Genomic DNA, 16,758 nt, shown 5'->3' on the forward strand with positions numbered 1-16,758 from the left:
AACCCTAGTTAGATCACTCTAAATGTAACATTTGCACATACCCTATGGAGCTCCAATGAATGTACAATGCATACAAAGAGGGGTGAATAGACTCCATAATTTTGAGAAGAACCTCTTGATAACATCTCACTTCTTTATATCAGTACATATGATTTTTGTCTTTTTTTCTTTCTTAATTAATTTCAAATGAATGCAAATGCAAACAGATGTCTGCATTTTGTCCAGTACTCAAGCCCAAGGCATTATTCTACAGACACTGAAGCAAATACAAATGAACATGCAAAGGGGAATAGAAGTATGTGCTATAAAATATTTCTGTTTTAAATGTCAGAACCTCAAACTACTAAAGGAAAAATCTAGAAGAAATGAGTCAATACAGGAACCAAAATGAAAAATGGATCTTATCAGTATCAATTCATCCATTCTAAGTAGCTTATTACCCAGTTTTATTCTGAAAAGAAATTAACTTTCTCTACAGGCCTAACCTTCCATGGCACATTTGAATTTCTAATAATTGTAAATAGACAGTTGACATCTGTAGGTGAGCAGCTTTAACAGTCAGAAGCTTCCTGGTCATTAACTTTTATGATCATGGTTTCATTTTTAAGGGCATTATTTTTCAGGCTGCCAGCTATGACTGTCAGCTATATCCATAACCAAAGAAAAAAAAGTTCTTATCAAACAAACACCTTGTGTGTTTAAAAAGATTTTGGTACAAAGATCTCCAAGTACTATACAAATTATGGTTCCCATTCAGGAAAAAGCTCATTATACAGAAAAAACCTGAATCATGGACTTATAACTAATCTGCTAAAGTGCTTTCTGAATAGAGACACTCTGAAGCATGTTTTTATGCACTTTCCTATGTCAGGACCTAAGGGTGAGTAAAGAAGTATAAAGAAGTGCTCCATGTCTGTTTTACAATGCTGTAACTTAGGCCACTTGTATAGCACTATAAAGTTACAGTGCTCTTAAACATGACAGAAGAGCAGTGTTTGGGGGAGGGGGAGGGGAAAGGACTCTAAGTTTCCCTGCATTTTCCAGGCTAGGAGGCAGGGGGTACTCCTCACCTTCCTGGAGCTTCTCCACTGGTCAGAAATTTGACCAGAATACAGAAGTTATTTAAAGCACTGTAGGTTGATAAAGTGCTGTAAAACACAGAGCTTCAAATTTAATACCCCACTTAACAAGAGTTAATTTAAAACACTATACCCATTTTTAAAGTGCTGTAAAGTTGTGCACTTCTGTTAAGTCATGGCAATAAAGTGCTTTAGATGGCACAAAAGCAACATCTGTACACACCCATAATATGTTTAACCACCACTAGGACATAGAGAGAGAGATGTGCAAAACTGTGTCAAGAGGAGAACACTTGCTCAGTGTTACTACTTTTGGGTATATCGTCACTGCAGAGATAGCCACAGCTTCTAATTAATAAGAATAAGCCGTCTCTCCTCCATGCACAAAAGCCTCTCACCCCAATTTAGCAGTGTTCTCATCTTGAGCTAGGCTTGTTGGGGATATAGACTAAAGTAAGACACAGCAGTAAGGAGAGTTGAGTGTTGTTTTCCACTGCATACCAAGAACTTCCCCATGCACTCAGAAGGAAAGGCAAATTCCCTCACAATTTACTGGGAAAATTCAGATTACCACAACATAGTGAACCATGGGATGTCCTGCCAGAAATTCCAGCACCACACCTAGGAGATTACACCTACAGGAGTGAGAAATGTCTCTGGCTGTTCACCCTGAGCTAAACTACCAGTTGCCAGTCACACAGGCTGCCCTAATATGGATGCCTTCAAATCAGTTCATTCTGTGTATCTTGGCAAGTGCTAGGGGAAGAGCTCTTTCTCAATCCATGGAGTAGCTAAAGAGCTGTTTGTGCAGTGCTAAGAAACTGATGCTTTCTCAGCAGGAAGGGAAGAAGAACCATATACAGTAAAAGCTGTTATCCAGCACTTTACCATCTGGAATGCTCTATTAACCAGCATCTGTCATAGACAGCATCTGTGGTTTACAGCAGCAAGTTGACGCAGCAAAAGCAAAACACCAAGTCCCACTGTGGCCAAGTCCCACTTCTTCCTCGAAAACTATGGTCCAGGGCAAAGCAGCCTGCACAGGGCCCCCGTCCCTGTCCCCTGGTACACTGATGCCAGGCAGAGACATCTCCAACCCACTCAGCTAGAGATAAGCTCTCAGATAACTGGCATATTTGACTAACTGGTACCCCACATTTCCCATGGATGCCGGATAACAGAGCTTTTACTGTAGCAGCAAAGCCTGTGGAACCAGCTTCCCTGTCGGATGCAGGGAGTCCCCACAGAGCTCAGCTTTGTGCATCACAGTATACCCCATCTCCAAACACCTGATGAGCACCCCTTGTGTTGGAAACTGTGTTGGTACCTGAGGACCCTCTACAGCCACACAGCGAGGCAAGGATACAAATTCTAACAGAAAGTATTGAGGTCCAGGAGGAAACATATGCCAACACCCTTTTCTGTAATTGAAGGTCTGTCAGCCACACTTTTTATGATAGTAAAAATGATAATCTGAGTTACTCTTTACAAAAAAAAAATGTACCAATCCCCATGGAGAAAAGCACATATAATTGCTTTTAGATTTTAGACATGTAGCAAATATGGAGGTGCAAAGACCTTCCACATTTCCATATCATGTAGGTAGTTTTCTTCTAACCTTCTGTTATTAATGCTTAATGAGACTGGCCACACACACACACACACACCCTGCTGGCTCCAGAAGGAAACCTTTTGGAAATCTACACCACATTTAACAAAAAAGAAATAAGAAATTAAATTAGAGCTGGTGTCAATCCATAGTACCTACACAAAGCTGCTGCCATCAACAAATAACATCTTACTGATATCACAGACCTATGCAGGTGTTCCTAGTACCTTCAGAAGCACAGCAAGACTCCTTTTCCCTGAATGGGCCTGGAGCGTTTAGCAGATGGCTCTTGCAGACATTTCAGTTTATATCTTAAAGGTTAGGAACAGAAGTTACACATAAACTGGTTTAAGTGATCAGAAACTGGTTTAAACCTGCAAAAGAACAGAAGTTCAGTGCACATAAACCTGTTTCAAAATGGCCAAAACGGGTTTAAGATGAACCTGGTCAAATGTAGTATCAGACTTAGCTGATTCAGGTCAAACCAGGATCTGGGGGAACGTCTGTTTACCAGAACACCCCAAGGGATGACAAGATTGAATGGTCACAAACTGCTCCATATACTGTTTCAGGCTGGACATAAGGAACAACTTTTTTACTGTCCGAGCCCCCCTGGTTTGGAATAGACTGCTGCCAGAGGTGGTTCAAGCACCTACTTTGAATGCCTTCAAGAGACATTTGGATGTTTATCTTGCTGAGATCCTATGACCTCTGCTGACTTCCTACCCCTGGGGCAAGGGGCTGGACTGGAAGATCTTCCAAGGTCCCTTCCAGCCCTATTATCTATGAAAGCTATGAAACCAATTTATGGAACTTCTGTCCCAGACCCCTTCTTGGTTCAAGTTAAATCAGAGTCCCCCAGCACCCAGTATGCATTACAGCCCTGGGCTGGGCTAGGCTCTGCTGTCTGCTTGAGCAGAGTAGGGCTGGTCCTATTCCTTAGCCCTCTGCTCCCTAGCCTAAGCAGTGACAGCTGGCTGACAAGGAGGTGAGGGTGAGAAGCCCGACTGGCACAGCCTGGTCTGCCTAGTTGGGGGCAGAGCAGCCAGACTTTTCCCTGCCAGAGTGCATGTGCATGGGCATGGGCCAGCAGTCTTAGAGGAAGGGAGGGGGAAAAAACCTCCCTGCCTCCCCTCTCCCACTGACATGGGGACTCCAGGCTGGGTCTGCCCACCTTTCCATGCTGCTGGCTGCTCATGCAGAAAGGGGTGTGGCCAGAACCAGCTCAGGCAGCATCTCAGGCAAAACAGGGCGGGAAAGGGGATTGAATCCCCTGTCTCCCTTTTGTCCCACCAGCATGGGGATGCCAGGCTGGGTCTACCCAGCTTTCCACCCTGCTGGATGCTTGCACAGCAGGGGGCATGACCAGAGCCCACCCAAGCAGTAGCCTCAGGCAAAGGGATGGAGGGAAGGGCATTAAATCCCCCAACTTCCCTCTCTCCCACTAGCATGGGGATCCCAGCTGGGGTCTGCCTGGATTTCTACCCTGCTGGCCACTTATGAAGCAGGGGGTGTGGCCACACTTTGACCACACAGCAGCCTCAGGTGAAGGGGGGGGCAGCAAGGGGGATTAAACCCCCCTGCCTTCCTCTACAAGGTACAGGCACAGGGACCCCAGCCCGGGTCTGCCTGGCTTCCCCCCTGCTCATCACTCATGCTATGGGGGGTATGACAAGAGCCTGCCAGGGCAGCAGCCTCAGGCAAAGTGGGGGAGGGAGGAGGATTAATTCCCCATTCTCCCCTCTCTCCCACTGATACAAGGACCTCAGCTGGGTTCTGTCTGGCTCTCCACCCTGCTAGCTACTTGCACAGCAGGGAGCATGGCCAGAGCTGGCCTGGGCAGTACCTCATGACTGCTCCTTAATCCCCTCTCCCATCTGGCAGGGGGTTGTTCAGGAATTACCCATCTGCCGATGACATGCTATAAACATGTTGCATCGCCTGGCACTTGCTGGTTCCCCAGGATGGAAGCTGGGAACGGCTTGATGGGACATGAAGTGTCCCAACCCCATGCCCTGGGGTTCTGTTCCAAACAGATCTCTCTGCTGCTCAGGCAGCTGCTTGTCTGTGCCAGCTTTTTTTGTGCAGCCAGGAGACTTGAGTCTGGCAGGGACTCACTTTGAGAAGACAGCACTGGCCCCTACCCGCCCCAACTCTCCTGGCTGCACAAAAAAAAGCTGGCACAGACAAGCAGCTGCCTGAGAAGGATCTGTTTGGAGCAGAACCTCAGGGCACAGAGTACCTTTGTGTCCCAACAAGCCGCTCCCAACTTCCATCCTAGCTAGCCAGCAAACACCAGGTGCTACAACACACTTATAGCGCATCATTAGCAGTGAGCAGAGGGGAAAGCCGAGCAGACCCTAGCTGGGGTCCCATGTGGATGGGAGAGAGGGGTGACAGGAGAGTTTAATCCCCCTCCCTGGCTGCCTTTGCTTGATGTGCTACCCCAGCTGGTGTCTGACCATGTCCCCCATCCCCCAGGACAAACCTGGTAGGTGCTGCTTCCCCTTTCCCCCTCCAGGCATACCCTGGCTGGGGTCCCTGCAGGCCAGGGTGGGAGTTTAAACCCTTCCATAATCATACTCAGTGGCCTGCCAGTGGCTAACCATCAACCCCTCCCTCCCCCCAAGTCAGCTTCCCTCCAGCCATGTGGCTGCCCCAAAAGGGAAGGGAGGACTCGTTCTAGCACCCCCCAGCTTCTAGCCTGAGCCCATGTGCCTGCATTTCCAGAATCAAAAGTGAATGTCTATTTACTTGCAAATCAGTTCAGTCTACACAAGTTAGAACAGCCTGCAAAGGTTAAATCAATTTAGGCTTGGGCGTTTTGAATGCCTGTACTTAGCCAAACAGAAAGTTTTTTAAAAATATATTAACAAGGGACCCAGCAAGTCTAGGTTTAGAGGTTTGATCCTGAAATGTGCTGCGTGCCCTATAAGAGTCGCTGGTTATGAGAATAGAGCATTCAGCTATTCTTGGGAAACATGCTGTATTTTGCAGGATCAGCCCCTGCAAGATCACCTCCAGAGTTCCCTGTTTGTCGCTTCTGGCAGTTACTGGGGGAAATACTGTAGGTAACTAGAGGAAACATTTTAAGAAACGAGTTTGGAGCATACAGCACAGAATCGCAGAAGCCTCTGTGAAAAAACACGTGAAGTTTAGTTCCCATAACATTCAAATGCCTGCACTGGCAACATCAGCCTTATCAAGACTTCTCCAGTGTTTTGATTCAGTCAGACTGCCATAGGAGGGAAGTACTGAAAGCGTATGCTGTACAAATACTTTAATTAGGGCTTGTCCTTGCTGGAGGCAATGAAGTGTTGATGGTCTGAGCCACTCCTCTAACGTCAATTTCCCAGCTCACTGCTGATGTCACAGGGCCTTCTGTATTCAGACATGATTGGCTGTGTGGAGCTTGCAGGGGCTGGCTTCACTGTAAGGTGAATGTGCAAGGAAGCAGCTGTGTGGAGGTGTGCAGTCAGAGTGCAGCAGACACAAACCATGGGGCTTCGCTCAGCCTGATGAGGTCTCATCTGTCCTAAGTAAGTAACCACCCCAGAAACAGGCTTGTGGAATTTGTGCCAGGATTCCTGCAGGAGGGGTGGAAGCTGCAGCATCCAGAGAGTGGGCTTCTTTTTCTTTTTTTTAAGAGCTGCAAGTGGGATCAGTGTACCTGAAACTGATATGCCAGCTGAAAGCTCTCATGCCGTGAGAATGCATGCCATCTCGGACTTTCATTCCTCTTTGACAGTGCGACTTCTTAACAAGGGGCCGGAATACCTTCGCAGACAGATGGAGGCAGGCACCCCAAGCAGGAGGAGTGCTGTAGAAAGACTGGCAGCTGACAAGGCCAAGTATGTAAAAAGTCAGCAGGTAATCAGCACTAAACAGGAACCTGTCGTTGTGCTTAGCTCAGCCTCAGAGAGCAGTAGTGAGAACTGTTCAGTAGAAAGCAAGAAAATCACTAAGGACTTGGGTGGAGGGAAAGACACAAAAAACTTGGACCTGGCTAATGCTGTATATTCTTGCTGTCCTCCCCTGCAAAACGTCCCCCCCATAGCAAGGCGCAGCATGCCCAAAAGGCAGATACGGCCAGATTCCCTCGTGATCTACCGCCAGAAATGTGAGTTTGTGAAAGGGCAAGGCAATGAGAGTACACGAGGGAGCTTGGTGAGGAGGCTGTTCCAAGGACCCATAAAAGAAAAGCAACTGGCTTCTCCTGAGATGCAGACACCCAAAGTAATAAGGGAAGTCACCACACCAGAAAATGAAGAAAATATCTCTTTACAACATGCTGCTGATAAGCTCAATAACCATGGGACTGAACAAACCGCTCCGGCAAAAACAGAAGTGCCAGCTGAACATGACAGAGGGTATGGGGACCCTCCAAAACTGACCGTTGCACCTGATGAGGTCAAGGATGTGAGGAGGAAAGGTCTGCATCGGTCCCAATCGGACATCAGCTCTCGGTACTCCAAGTCCTTTTCTGAGTTTGATACTTTTTTTAAATACTGCGGCCTTGAGCCTGAGGTCATTGAGGATCTGGGGAGAGAGAACTTCTCAGTGGTTTCTGACAATGTGTCCTTCAGGATTCGCAGCATCAGTGTGGCGACATCTGAAAGTGACTTTACAAGGCACAGTGGGGATGATGGGCTGCTGGAGGAAGAACTGACTGAGCAGGTCCCCAGCAGCACCTCAGTGATAGAGCGCAATGCTCGGATAATCAAATGGCTGTACACGTGTAAGAAAGCCAAGGAGACTAACAAGGTGCTCCAAGAGCTTGCCTGAAGACTTCTCCTTCCAGCATGCATTCCAGCGTGGTAAACTCAAGGTGTGTGCAAAGCCCAGCCATGTGAATTTCTGTTTATCTGTGTTTAAAACGTAGGTGATTTACCTGAGTTTATGTCTGTTATGTGAATGGTGACAAGCTGTGTTCTGCTGTTATGCACTACCTAGTTCTGGGGAACAGAGTTCTTGGAAAACAGGAGTCTGGGACTTTATGGAATATGAATGTAGTTATATAGTTATATGGATCAGCCCCCCCCCACCCTCATGAAAGTATATAGTCAGTGTCTACAAGAGATGTCTGCCTTTTGCAGTTTTCCTGCTTTGTAAATTGCTTGTTTTCACCAGTTTCTGCTACGTGAAACTCAAGAGAAGCCCAGAAAATTATCCAACCCTTAATTATGGTAGTGTAGATAAAACAAACTGAATTGAAACTCTTAGTATTTAGGAGAGTCTGTATTTATGTCCTACTGGTGCACCTCTCTTCCCCCACCCGCTTCTCTTCCTAGCCCCCCTTTGCCCACAACTAGGTACAGGCACCAGTGGAGTAGGGGTATCTCAGGGTTTCTGACTGATATCATTTGAGAAGGAGAACTTTCTGCCTAACTCTTAAGTTTGCTCCTGCTGTTGTCTGGTATTCTGTAAGCCCTTCAGTGGGAAATGGTGTTGCTCTTTCTGTCCTGTTTCATTCTAATTGATTTGGCTCTTTTGAAATTGGAGAAGTTTGGTGGTTTAGGCCACATGACTTTCTTCCTTCAAAGTCCAACAACAGAGCTTCAAAATAATTGTTGTGGTTTGTTTGCTGAACAGGGATACTTTGCTATTTAAAATTTTTTTTTTTTTAAATGAAACAGGCATTTTGGGAAAGCAGTTCTTCCCATATAAATCGGCCAAATTCAGCTCTGACATAAGTTGATTTACTGCTTATTGATTTTCATAAGAGCAGCACCATTCACAAGAAACACATTCCTAGCCAGTTTAGAAGGGATAAGCTACTACTTGCAAGATAAAGCACCCATTATATGCAAACTTTACAGTCCCAAATCCAAACAGCCTGTAGGCCTTGGACTTTATATGTAATGTATAAACATTACATTAGATAATCCTTAATATGACAGGGTAAATGTGGCTTTGTGAATTTATCACAATCATAGTCTATATATTAAGAGGACGCTAATTAGTCTTGGAGGGAGTTACAGTATTTGAAATGAGTCCAATCCAGCAGCATGCAGATATTGGACACTTAAGCTGAGCCTATTCCTGGTAGAGGACAGACTAGCCCTGTGATTCCTTGCTGTGATTCAGATTTCTCAATGGAAAATTACAGTCACCTCACTAGAATTATTGCCAAATTACACATGAGGTAATAAGTGAATGTCCCTTTCTGAAGCTCAGGTTAATGGAAGATGCTGGAAATAAACTAAACATACTTAATTTTTTTTCACATCCTAAAATGATGGGGGATTTGACCTCTCTCTGTCAGTACTGGCTATAGGCAAGTTTTTAAGGTGCAGGATTAATATCTTGTGATCATTTGTAACAAAGAAGATACTGTTTAATTCGTTTGAAATAGATTAGATTGAGAGATCTTTTTTGAGGGGGGGGGGAACTTTTTTGAGAGGCTAACTGGAAATCAGTAAATACTGTCTAAAAATCTGATTAGTGGTTACTAGGGAAAACTATTCTAATATCCGTAAAAAAAAATTAGGAGATAACTTTTTTGTTATTTTTACACAGAATAATTTGTTTTGCACTGAATTCTTGAAAAGATTCAGATGTGTATTTTTGGCAAAAAAAAAAGAAGCCATTTTGACTGAGAAGGAGAAATGTTTTCACAAAAAGATTTCAACCAGCAATTATCCACACATCAAAGACAGGAGCAATTGTCAAGTATGAGACTGACATCCCCAAGGAGGGTTACTCACTGATAGCTCCATTCCCAAATCCAGTGAGAAATCTCACTTATCCATCAGTGGTAATGGGAGAGGGAGAAGGAGGTTTATACAAACTTTGGCAGCTGTGGGCAGGAGCTACAGGTAAAGCTGAGGCAGGTGGTTTTGGTTGACTTCCGGCTGCTAGGGCCAGACATCATATACCAAAAGGTTCTTTACATAAGGAAAACTAAAGGTTTGTGGATCTAGGATTTGGATATTGTTTCAAGATTACAGCTATAGTAATTCATATAGGTTACATGAACAGTATCAAAGAGGGAAAGCTATTGGACCCCTTTTACTATTTATCCGTTAGGTGGTAATTGGGTTCACACTGCAGATGACACAGGAAAAAGACGGTAACTGCTTCAAGGTATGTTCAACCTAAATAGACAAAGAATATAAAAGGAAGTCTGGCAAAGGGTGCTGGAACACATGGAAAGCAGGAAGTTTACTCACATGAGCTCCACACCCCACCAGAAGCTTTGCAGCTCCATGTTGCAAAACAAATGTTTATTTTTTCCCCTCTCCGCCCTTTAGCTAGTCCATCACACATCCAACTGCTAAGTCCTCACACTGCTTTTGCAACCAGCATCAATGTTCGTTCACCATTGCATAATTTTGAAACTACCTGGTGAATGATTCAAATAAAATACATAAAATAGTTTTTAAATATACCATTTACAGGGGATGGTTAACAAAATAGGAGGAAGGTTAGTGTGAACCAAATATCCGAGGTTTCCCCTGCCCTGGTTTAGTTTAGTTCATTTGAACTAAATGCAAATGAAGGTATAGTAATGCTAACTATAATTCTTAATAACCAAGGTTCCACGTGGCTGAGAGTAGTTTTTCCCTCAGCTTTGTTTCATACTGCCAGAAATGACACCATCTCCAGCTTAAGTTGAAATTATAGTAAGAGTGGAACATTACATTACGGTTTACATCCTAGAAAAAATATATATTCAAGGTTTTTGTAGTTTAGGAAACCCTTGTCCATAAGGTTAATGTTGTCAGCCAAATTTAAAATATATAAAATATACTGAGCCCAATTCTGAGCTGATGTAGCTAAGCAATGGAGCTATAATGCTTTTCAGCAGTTGAAGATCTGGTCTACAATATAATTACTGAGAAATCAGGTAAATCTTACCACTGCTCACTTTATAGACTTTTCAAAAGAGTGAAATCAGTGCTAAAATCTCAACTACAAATACCAATAATTCCCACAGGGATAAGAACCTTTGGGAGCTATCACAGTATAAACATTTCATAATAAATAACCCTAAATAAGAGCAAATAGCAATTATCAGCACCAAACAATTAGTGAAGATGGCCCTGTGATTTTGATATTTGTTTCATACAACCCACATGCTTTTTCAGTGATAAGCTTATTCTGATCACAGGAAATCATGTATATTGTCTAAATGTTTACAAAAAAGTGGAATACTCCCAGGAAGTAGATGATGAGCTAATTCTCCAGCTTCCTTTGGCCTTTTAGAGTTACAGACTTCTGGAGGCTAATAGAGTAAAACCAGAAAACCTGAAATCCATATGATCTCTTTGCCTTTCAGCAGCCTGCTTCCCAGACCTTTGGGACATATTCAGCCAAGCACCAAGCACTGTATATAGGCTTTTGAAATTGCAGCACCTTTCTAAAAACAAAAAAGGAATCTTTGAGCATTTTTTCTAGATTCTAAAGCTCAATATAGTAAAATAGCTTTTCAAAACCTGCAGTTTTTTGCATTAGGCACTTTTTTATTAATATTTCATGTCCCTGGTTTAATTTTTCATGAAGTGTATTACAACTGGTAACACACTTAAAAAAATAAAAAAGCTATGTATCTGTTTATCAGGCTGATAATTATAGAACCCTTTTTTTTACTGTTAGCTAGGAAAAAGGTTAACTAACTCGCTTATGTCTGGTTATGTAGCACTAACTAGATATGTCACTAACTAGATTATGTTTGGATATATATCATTCTAAAGCTGAACATCCTCATTTCTGATTTTAATCAAGAATATGAAGTTTATATCAACCACAGGCCTTAAAAGTATTTTAAGAAAAAAAGCATGTTCATTATACTATGATGGATATTTTGAGAAGGGACTACATTACATTAATAGTAGTGGGAAGCAGATTAATTGAAAATTAGGGTTTAGACTAGTCTGTACCATTCTGATGCCTTAAGTGCTTTTTTCCTCTTTCTTTAGGATGAAAACATTCCCAAAAATGGAGGCTGAGCAATACAGATCATAGGCCAGCAGATCAGCAGCAAACTTTTTCTGCCATCTGGCTTATGGTAACTCATTTTCCTGCTGCCCTCTTCTCTTTTTTCTTCCTCACCAGGCAGACCCGGTCTTTGCCCGAAGCAAATATGTGTCCAGAGCACAGTGAGAAGAGGAAATTATGAACTGTGCCAAACTGAGATGGCACAAAGTAAAAGCTCCTGGAAGAACAGAAGCAAGTACAGCTAATAAAATAGCTGGCAATGTCCATCACGATGCAGGTCACTCATGCATAATGTCATTCTGAACCATGATAGAAGATTGGTGTATCACATCTGACTCTAATTGATGGTGAATCTGTCAGCAAGCCTGGGGGAGGAGGAAACAGGAATTAAGTGGCAATGACCTTTGGGTCAAGCATTTCCTGGCATAGAGGCTCCACCTGCACTTCCAAAGAAGCTGTGTTAGCATAACTCTTTAAACATGGCACATGCTGACATGATTTAAACCCTTTTATTTTGCCTGACTGGTGTCGACCAAACACTATAAACAGGGCTGAACAGACATTTTGAATTCTCATTGTCTTCTAAGACCTCTCCCTTGAGTGTTAAGCCAAATTAGAAAATCTGGTGTCCAGGTAGACCAGCGTACAACACAGTAGGGTAGACAGTGGGAAAGAATATTTAACACTGTAGTTGGAGAATATGGATAAATATAGTGCTGAAACATAGGGAAGATTCAACTATGTTAAAAATTAGACAGTTTGTACTGCAGTTTATTTCTCCCAGGCACAGCTTTTACATTTGTGCCTGGGACCACAGAACACTGAGCTGGGGTGGCACAGCCACATCTGGCAGGGGATCCTGGGGAGTCAGCCTGCCAGCCCAGAACTGATCCATGCTGGCTCAACATGCTGCAGAAGGGTTGCCTGGGGCATACAGGTGCTACAGAGTGGGTCTACCTGGCAGGCAGTCCCCACGCATGTAGCACCCTCGTGCCCTAGCCAGCCTAGTCACCATCTACATGTGCGTTTCACCACATGTAACTACTCTGCTGTAGGACAGCACTTCTGTTGGGCTGTACTATCCTACAGCTGAGTTAATTAGTTTACTGTGGCTTAATAGCATCACATCTGTAGATGGTGATGCTTTACTGTAAAGCTAATTAATCAGCTCTGCAGTAAAGCATCTCATATAGATGCACCAGTTTAAAGCAGTTTAGATCATTAATATGAGGTCTAAATGAGTGGCAGATGGAGCTGGTGGCTTTAGATGCTTGGTCCAAACAGCCGTTAGTTGCCAGAAAATGTCTTACCCTGTTCTAGTTATACCTGATATTATAACTCACAAAAAAGTGACAAAAATCAATTAAGGAACAGATTCCAATCTCTTATACTGGTATCATTTTAGAGTATCTGTACTAAAGTCAGTGGCATAACAATGATTAGAGTATGTCCCAATATTTTGGAGTGCTGAGAAGTTAAAAGTTGAGCTCCATATGATCATGGATATAATGTTCTGATTCCCATCCTGGGCTTTACCTAGCTGCTAAACCTGAATTGTAACTAATACAGGAAAATGGGGTTTCATTCTCAAAATTCCAATGAGGTTATAAGCACCTTTAGTAGCCAAACATCCCTTTGCGATGATTATGGCTATGATCTCACCCCACTAAGCCAAGCACATGGAGGAATACAGAAGAGAGAATGTGCGCCTGACCAGCACTTTTAATTCTTTGTTAATCATGGAAAATGTCATGAGCACGTAGGAGAGAGAACAGGACTGAGTAATAGCATCTTTATAACCCAGTTGTTATAACCATGAGCAATTAGTATTTCCACTTATATTGTGAGACCAATATTGCACTTAGAGTGCTAATTAATTATTCATAGTTGACTTTTAACTAAGTTCACTATAGGCTTACTAGTCAGGCTAATTCTATTTAAATAAGAAAAATGTACTTGTTAGTGACTCAGTAGTTATTTCTCACATAGGCTATCCATTTGAGAATACAGGGCATTTGTTTATATTGTTTTACTGTTACTTAAAATATGTATTGTCTTTATATATTTATACATTCATAAATAATATTTCCAAATAAAATATTCATCGAGATGGCTCCAAGTGTAGTGGGAAGCTGAAAATCCTGTATTAGTAACCAACTTTATATTTAGGAGGAACTAGCACCCAGAGGTCTTCATAACAATTCTAAACTTCTAATATAGCAGACAGCATAAGTAAAAAATGATTCCCTAGAAATTACAACAAAAAGGTCGCTAATGTACTGGGATTTACACCTTGTTGAGAAGTTGTTTAAAGGGACTCTGTCAAGACTGATAAATCAGGGATGTGATTGATATACTGTGTCTGTATCTCTTGTGGCACTTTGTAAAGTACTGTAAATGTAATTATTTATATGGTTTTCTAAAAAGCTAATGAATGTTGTTTCTTGTAAACATTAATTAATGACTGCAGGCAGTTGAGAGCTTATGCAAATCTCCTGGTTTGTAAGCCATTGCACTCCTACAATGCATTTTTGTAAAAAGTTTTCTAGTTTTACTTTGAAATTTTTATTAGGTTTTTTTATCAGAAGCAGTAGTGAGATAAAATGATAATATTAAAAAGATGCAAGAGAAGTTGGCAATAACTTTTAAATGTTAGGAAGCAATATTTAAAGGATATTAAATGGAGTTCTCAAAAGTATAAGCATAGGTGAGACTCAGTCCTCATGGAAGTCAACGGGAGTTTTACAATAGATGTCTATGAGCATATCTTCGTGTCGCCATACGGTGATGTTGCTACAGTGACTTGGAAGTACTAAAGCATGGTGCAGTATGGGTGGTTACTGCGCAATGTGCACAGAATACAGTTAAATTTCACGAGTACCTCACCATAGCAGCGCACTATAATGGGGGAGTGTGCTGCTATGGCAATGTAGCTGCTGATCACGTGTAGAACCACAATTGCTACATTGCTGTCACATGCTGTACAGTGATGTAGCACTTTGCTATGTTGCCATACGGTGACGTGTAGATGTGCCCTATGAAATCAGAACTAGGACAACATTGAGGACTCTTGGAAATCTGACTTTAACCCTTATGAGCTGCTTAATAGGGTTTGCTGAACTTTCACACCGACATGAAACAATATTTGCTTAGCTTAGTTCAACTTTTGATGTGGTCCAAACTCAGCTAAGTATAGGGAAATTTGTAAAAAAATGGTGCTGCCTAAGACCCTTCCTTAATAAACTATGAGTTTCCTTATTTATAGGTGTCTTCTGGTTAGGACAGTGATCAGGCTTCTCAGTTAAGAGGGCAACAGATAGAGTCACTTTCTTCACATCTCTTTGGTGTGAATACAGCTACTCCTCACTTAATGTCATAGTTACCTTCCTGAAAAATGTGACTTTAAGTGAAATGATGTTAAACGAATCCAATTACGTCACAGTAGTTACCTACTAGCAGGCGGCAGCCAAACAACGTTATAACCAAACGTTGCATGACTTTAAACGAGTATGTTCTCTAATAGATAGGCGATGTAATAACAAAACAATGTTAACCAGGATGATGTCAAGCGAGGAGTACCTGTATCTTACCACTCTCATTCTGAAGGTGTGAAACCAAGACTTTCCTCTCAGGTCCTATTTCTGCTGTCACTTCAAAGGGTTTTTCCCTCACCCAATCTGGTGTTTTGGTACATGTCCCAAATAGACCTCAATGATAGGGACTCCTCCAAAGATTGCTACTTTAGGTTACTTCCTCCCCTTATCTGGCAGAAGGAACCTCAAGACAAGGCAGGGGACCTGGGAAAGTCAGAATAAAATAGACACATTTTGTAGGGAGTTGTTCTACTTTTGCTTAGAGCTTTTGAATAGAATCCTGTTTGTATGGAAATCAGTAAGAGTCTTGCCATTGACTTCAGTGGGGTCTGAATTTGATCCAATTTTTGCAAAACTGAAACAGGTTGAGAACAAAAGTTTGCAAATTATCTAAGTCTGTTTGACTAGAACTATGCAAACCAAGATAGTTATATAGGCTGTAACCCTGTTGCACAACTTAATTTTAACTGCCAAGTACTATTCATAACCTGTTGTTCAAAGCTATATTATAACTGTGAAAAGAAGCAATGTCCAGAGTCTTAATTTAACAGGAAACAAGGTACAAAGTCCATTTTTTCTATAGCTACAGATATTTGCAGGAAAAATATTGGGTGTAGAATATGATCCTTAGAGAATATAATGTAAATAGTCCTGTACTATGTGTAACAAGAATTCAGATTTTTCTATATTGAGAAAATTAATTTTTAAAGGGGATATAAATCCTCATGCTTCATAGCATAAACCAACCACTAATTGATAGGGATTAAACAGAAACTTCCTCTGACAAGCAGGTTATTCATCACTGTTGAATATGAGTTTTCACACATCCCCTCTGGAGTGAGGACTGATCTAATCTGGTACAATGTTTATATTCAAATAAAAAGACTGTATTTTATTTCATTGCATATAAATAAAAAACACATATATGAAAGTTAGTAATTTGTTTTGAAAGTCTGACATTGTTTTATTTTGTTTGCTGTTTACATTAGGGTTACTGTTTTTTTAAACCTATATTATTTAGAACATATTTAAGTTTTTGTGTCTATGGTAAATAGAGTTTGAAAGTTTTCCTTTGGATAAATATCTGAGAATGAAGATGAAACATATTCAAATCTTTGCAAAGAAATAGGGCTGGAAATTGTTTAAGAAGATATCTCACAAAATGGCTACTAGTTCTTGGTTTCAAATACATTTGAAATCTATAAAGCTAGTTTCTTAAAGTATTCTTAAATTCTTAAAGTAATTTCAGTATTTCCATTTCAGGGCATGATCTATATGGTATTATAATAATAATATTGCATTTATTTTTTAAAGATATCAACACTTTTTCAAACATAAGTATTATTTAGACTTGGTTTTACACAATCTCAAGAACTATTAAGTACCATTTTACACCACTGTCCTCAAACTCAGGACCTTTGCAGAGCAGTTCTATGTTTGGTGTTGCTCTACTACGAAACCCACTATCTCAGGGATCTGACAATTGCTATCATTAGGGACCTACTTAATTCACGATTTTGTGGATTTTATGGAAAAC

The 16,758-nt window shown here is 41.7% G+C and overlaps 1 protein-coding gene across 1 annotated transcript; it reads left to right on the forward strand.

Moving 5' to 3' along the window:
* Nucleotides 1–6,145: 6,145 nt before the first annotated feature.
* Nucleotides 6,146–16,156, forward strand: FAM110C (family with sequence similarity 110 member C). Its single transcript, XM_090033018.1, has 2 exons — nt 6,146–7,516; nt 11,610–16,156. The coding sequence occupies exon 1, from the start codon at nt 6,370–6,372 to the stop codon at nt 7,471–7,473; it is 1,104 nt and encodes a 367-aa protein (XP_089889144.1). The 5' UTR covers nt 6,146–6,369; the 3' UTR covers nt 7,474–7,516; nt 11,610–16,156.
* The last annotated feature ends 602 nt before the right edge of the window (nt 16,157–16,758 follow it).

The sequence above is a fragment of the Crocodylus siamensis genome, chromosome 1 (assembly GCF_052110815.1).
Source record: "Crocodylus siamensis isolate JL-2025a chromosome 1, ASM5211081v1, whole genome shotgun sequence".
In the NCBI taxonomy this organism is placed as follows: Eukaryota; Metazoa; Chordata; order Crocodylia; family Crocodylidae; genus Crocodylus; species Crocodylus siamensis.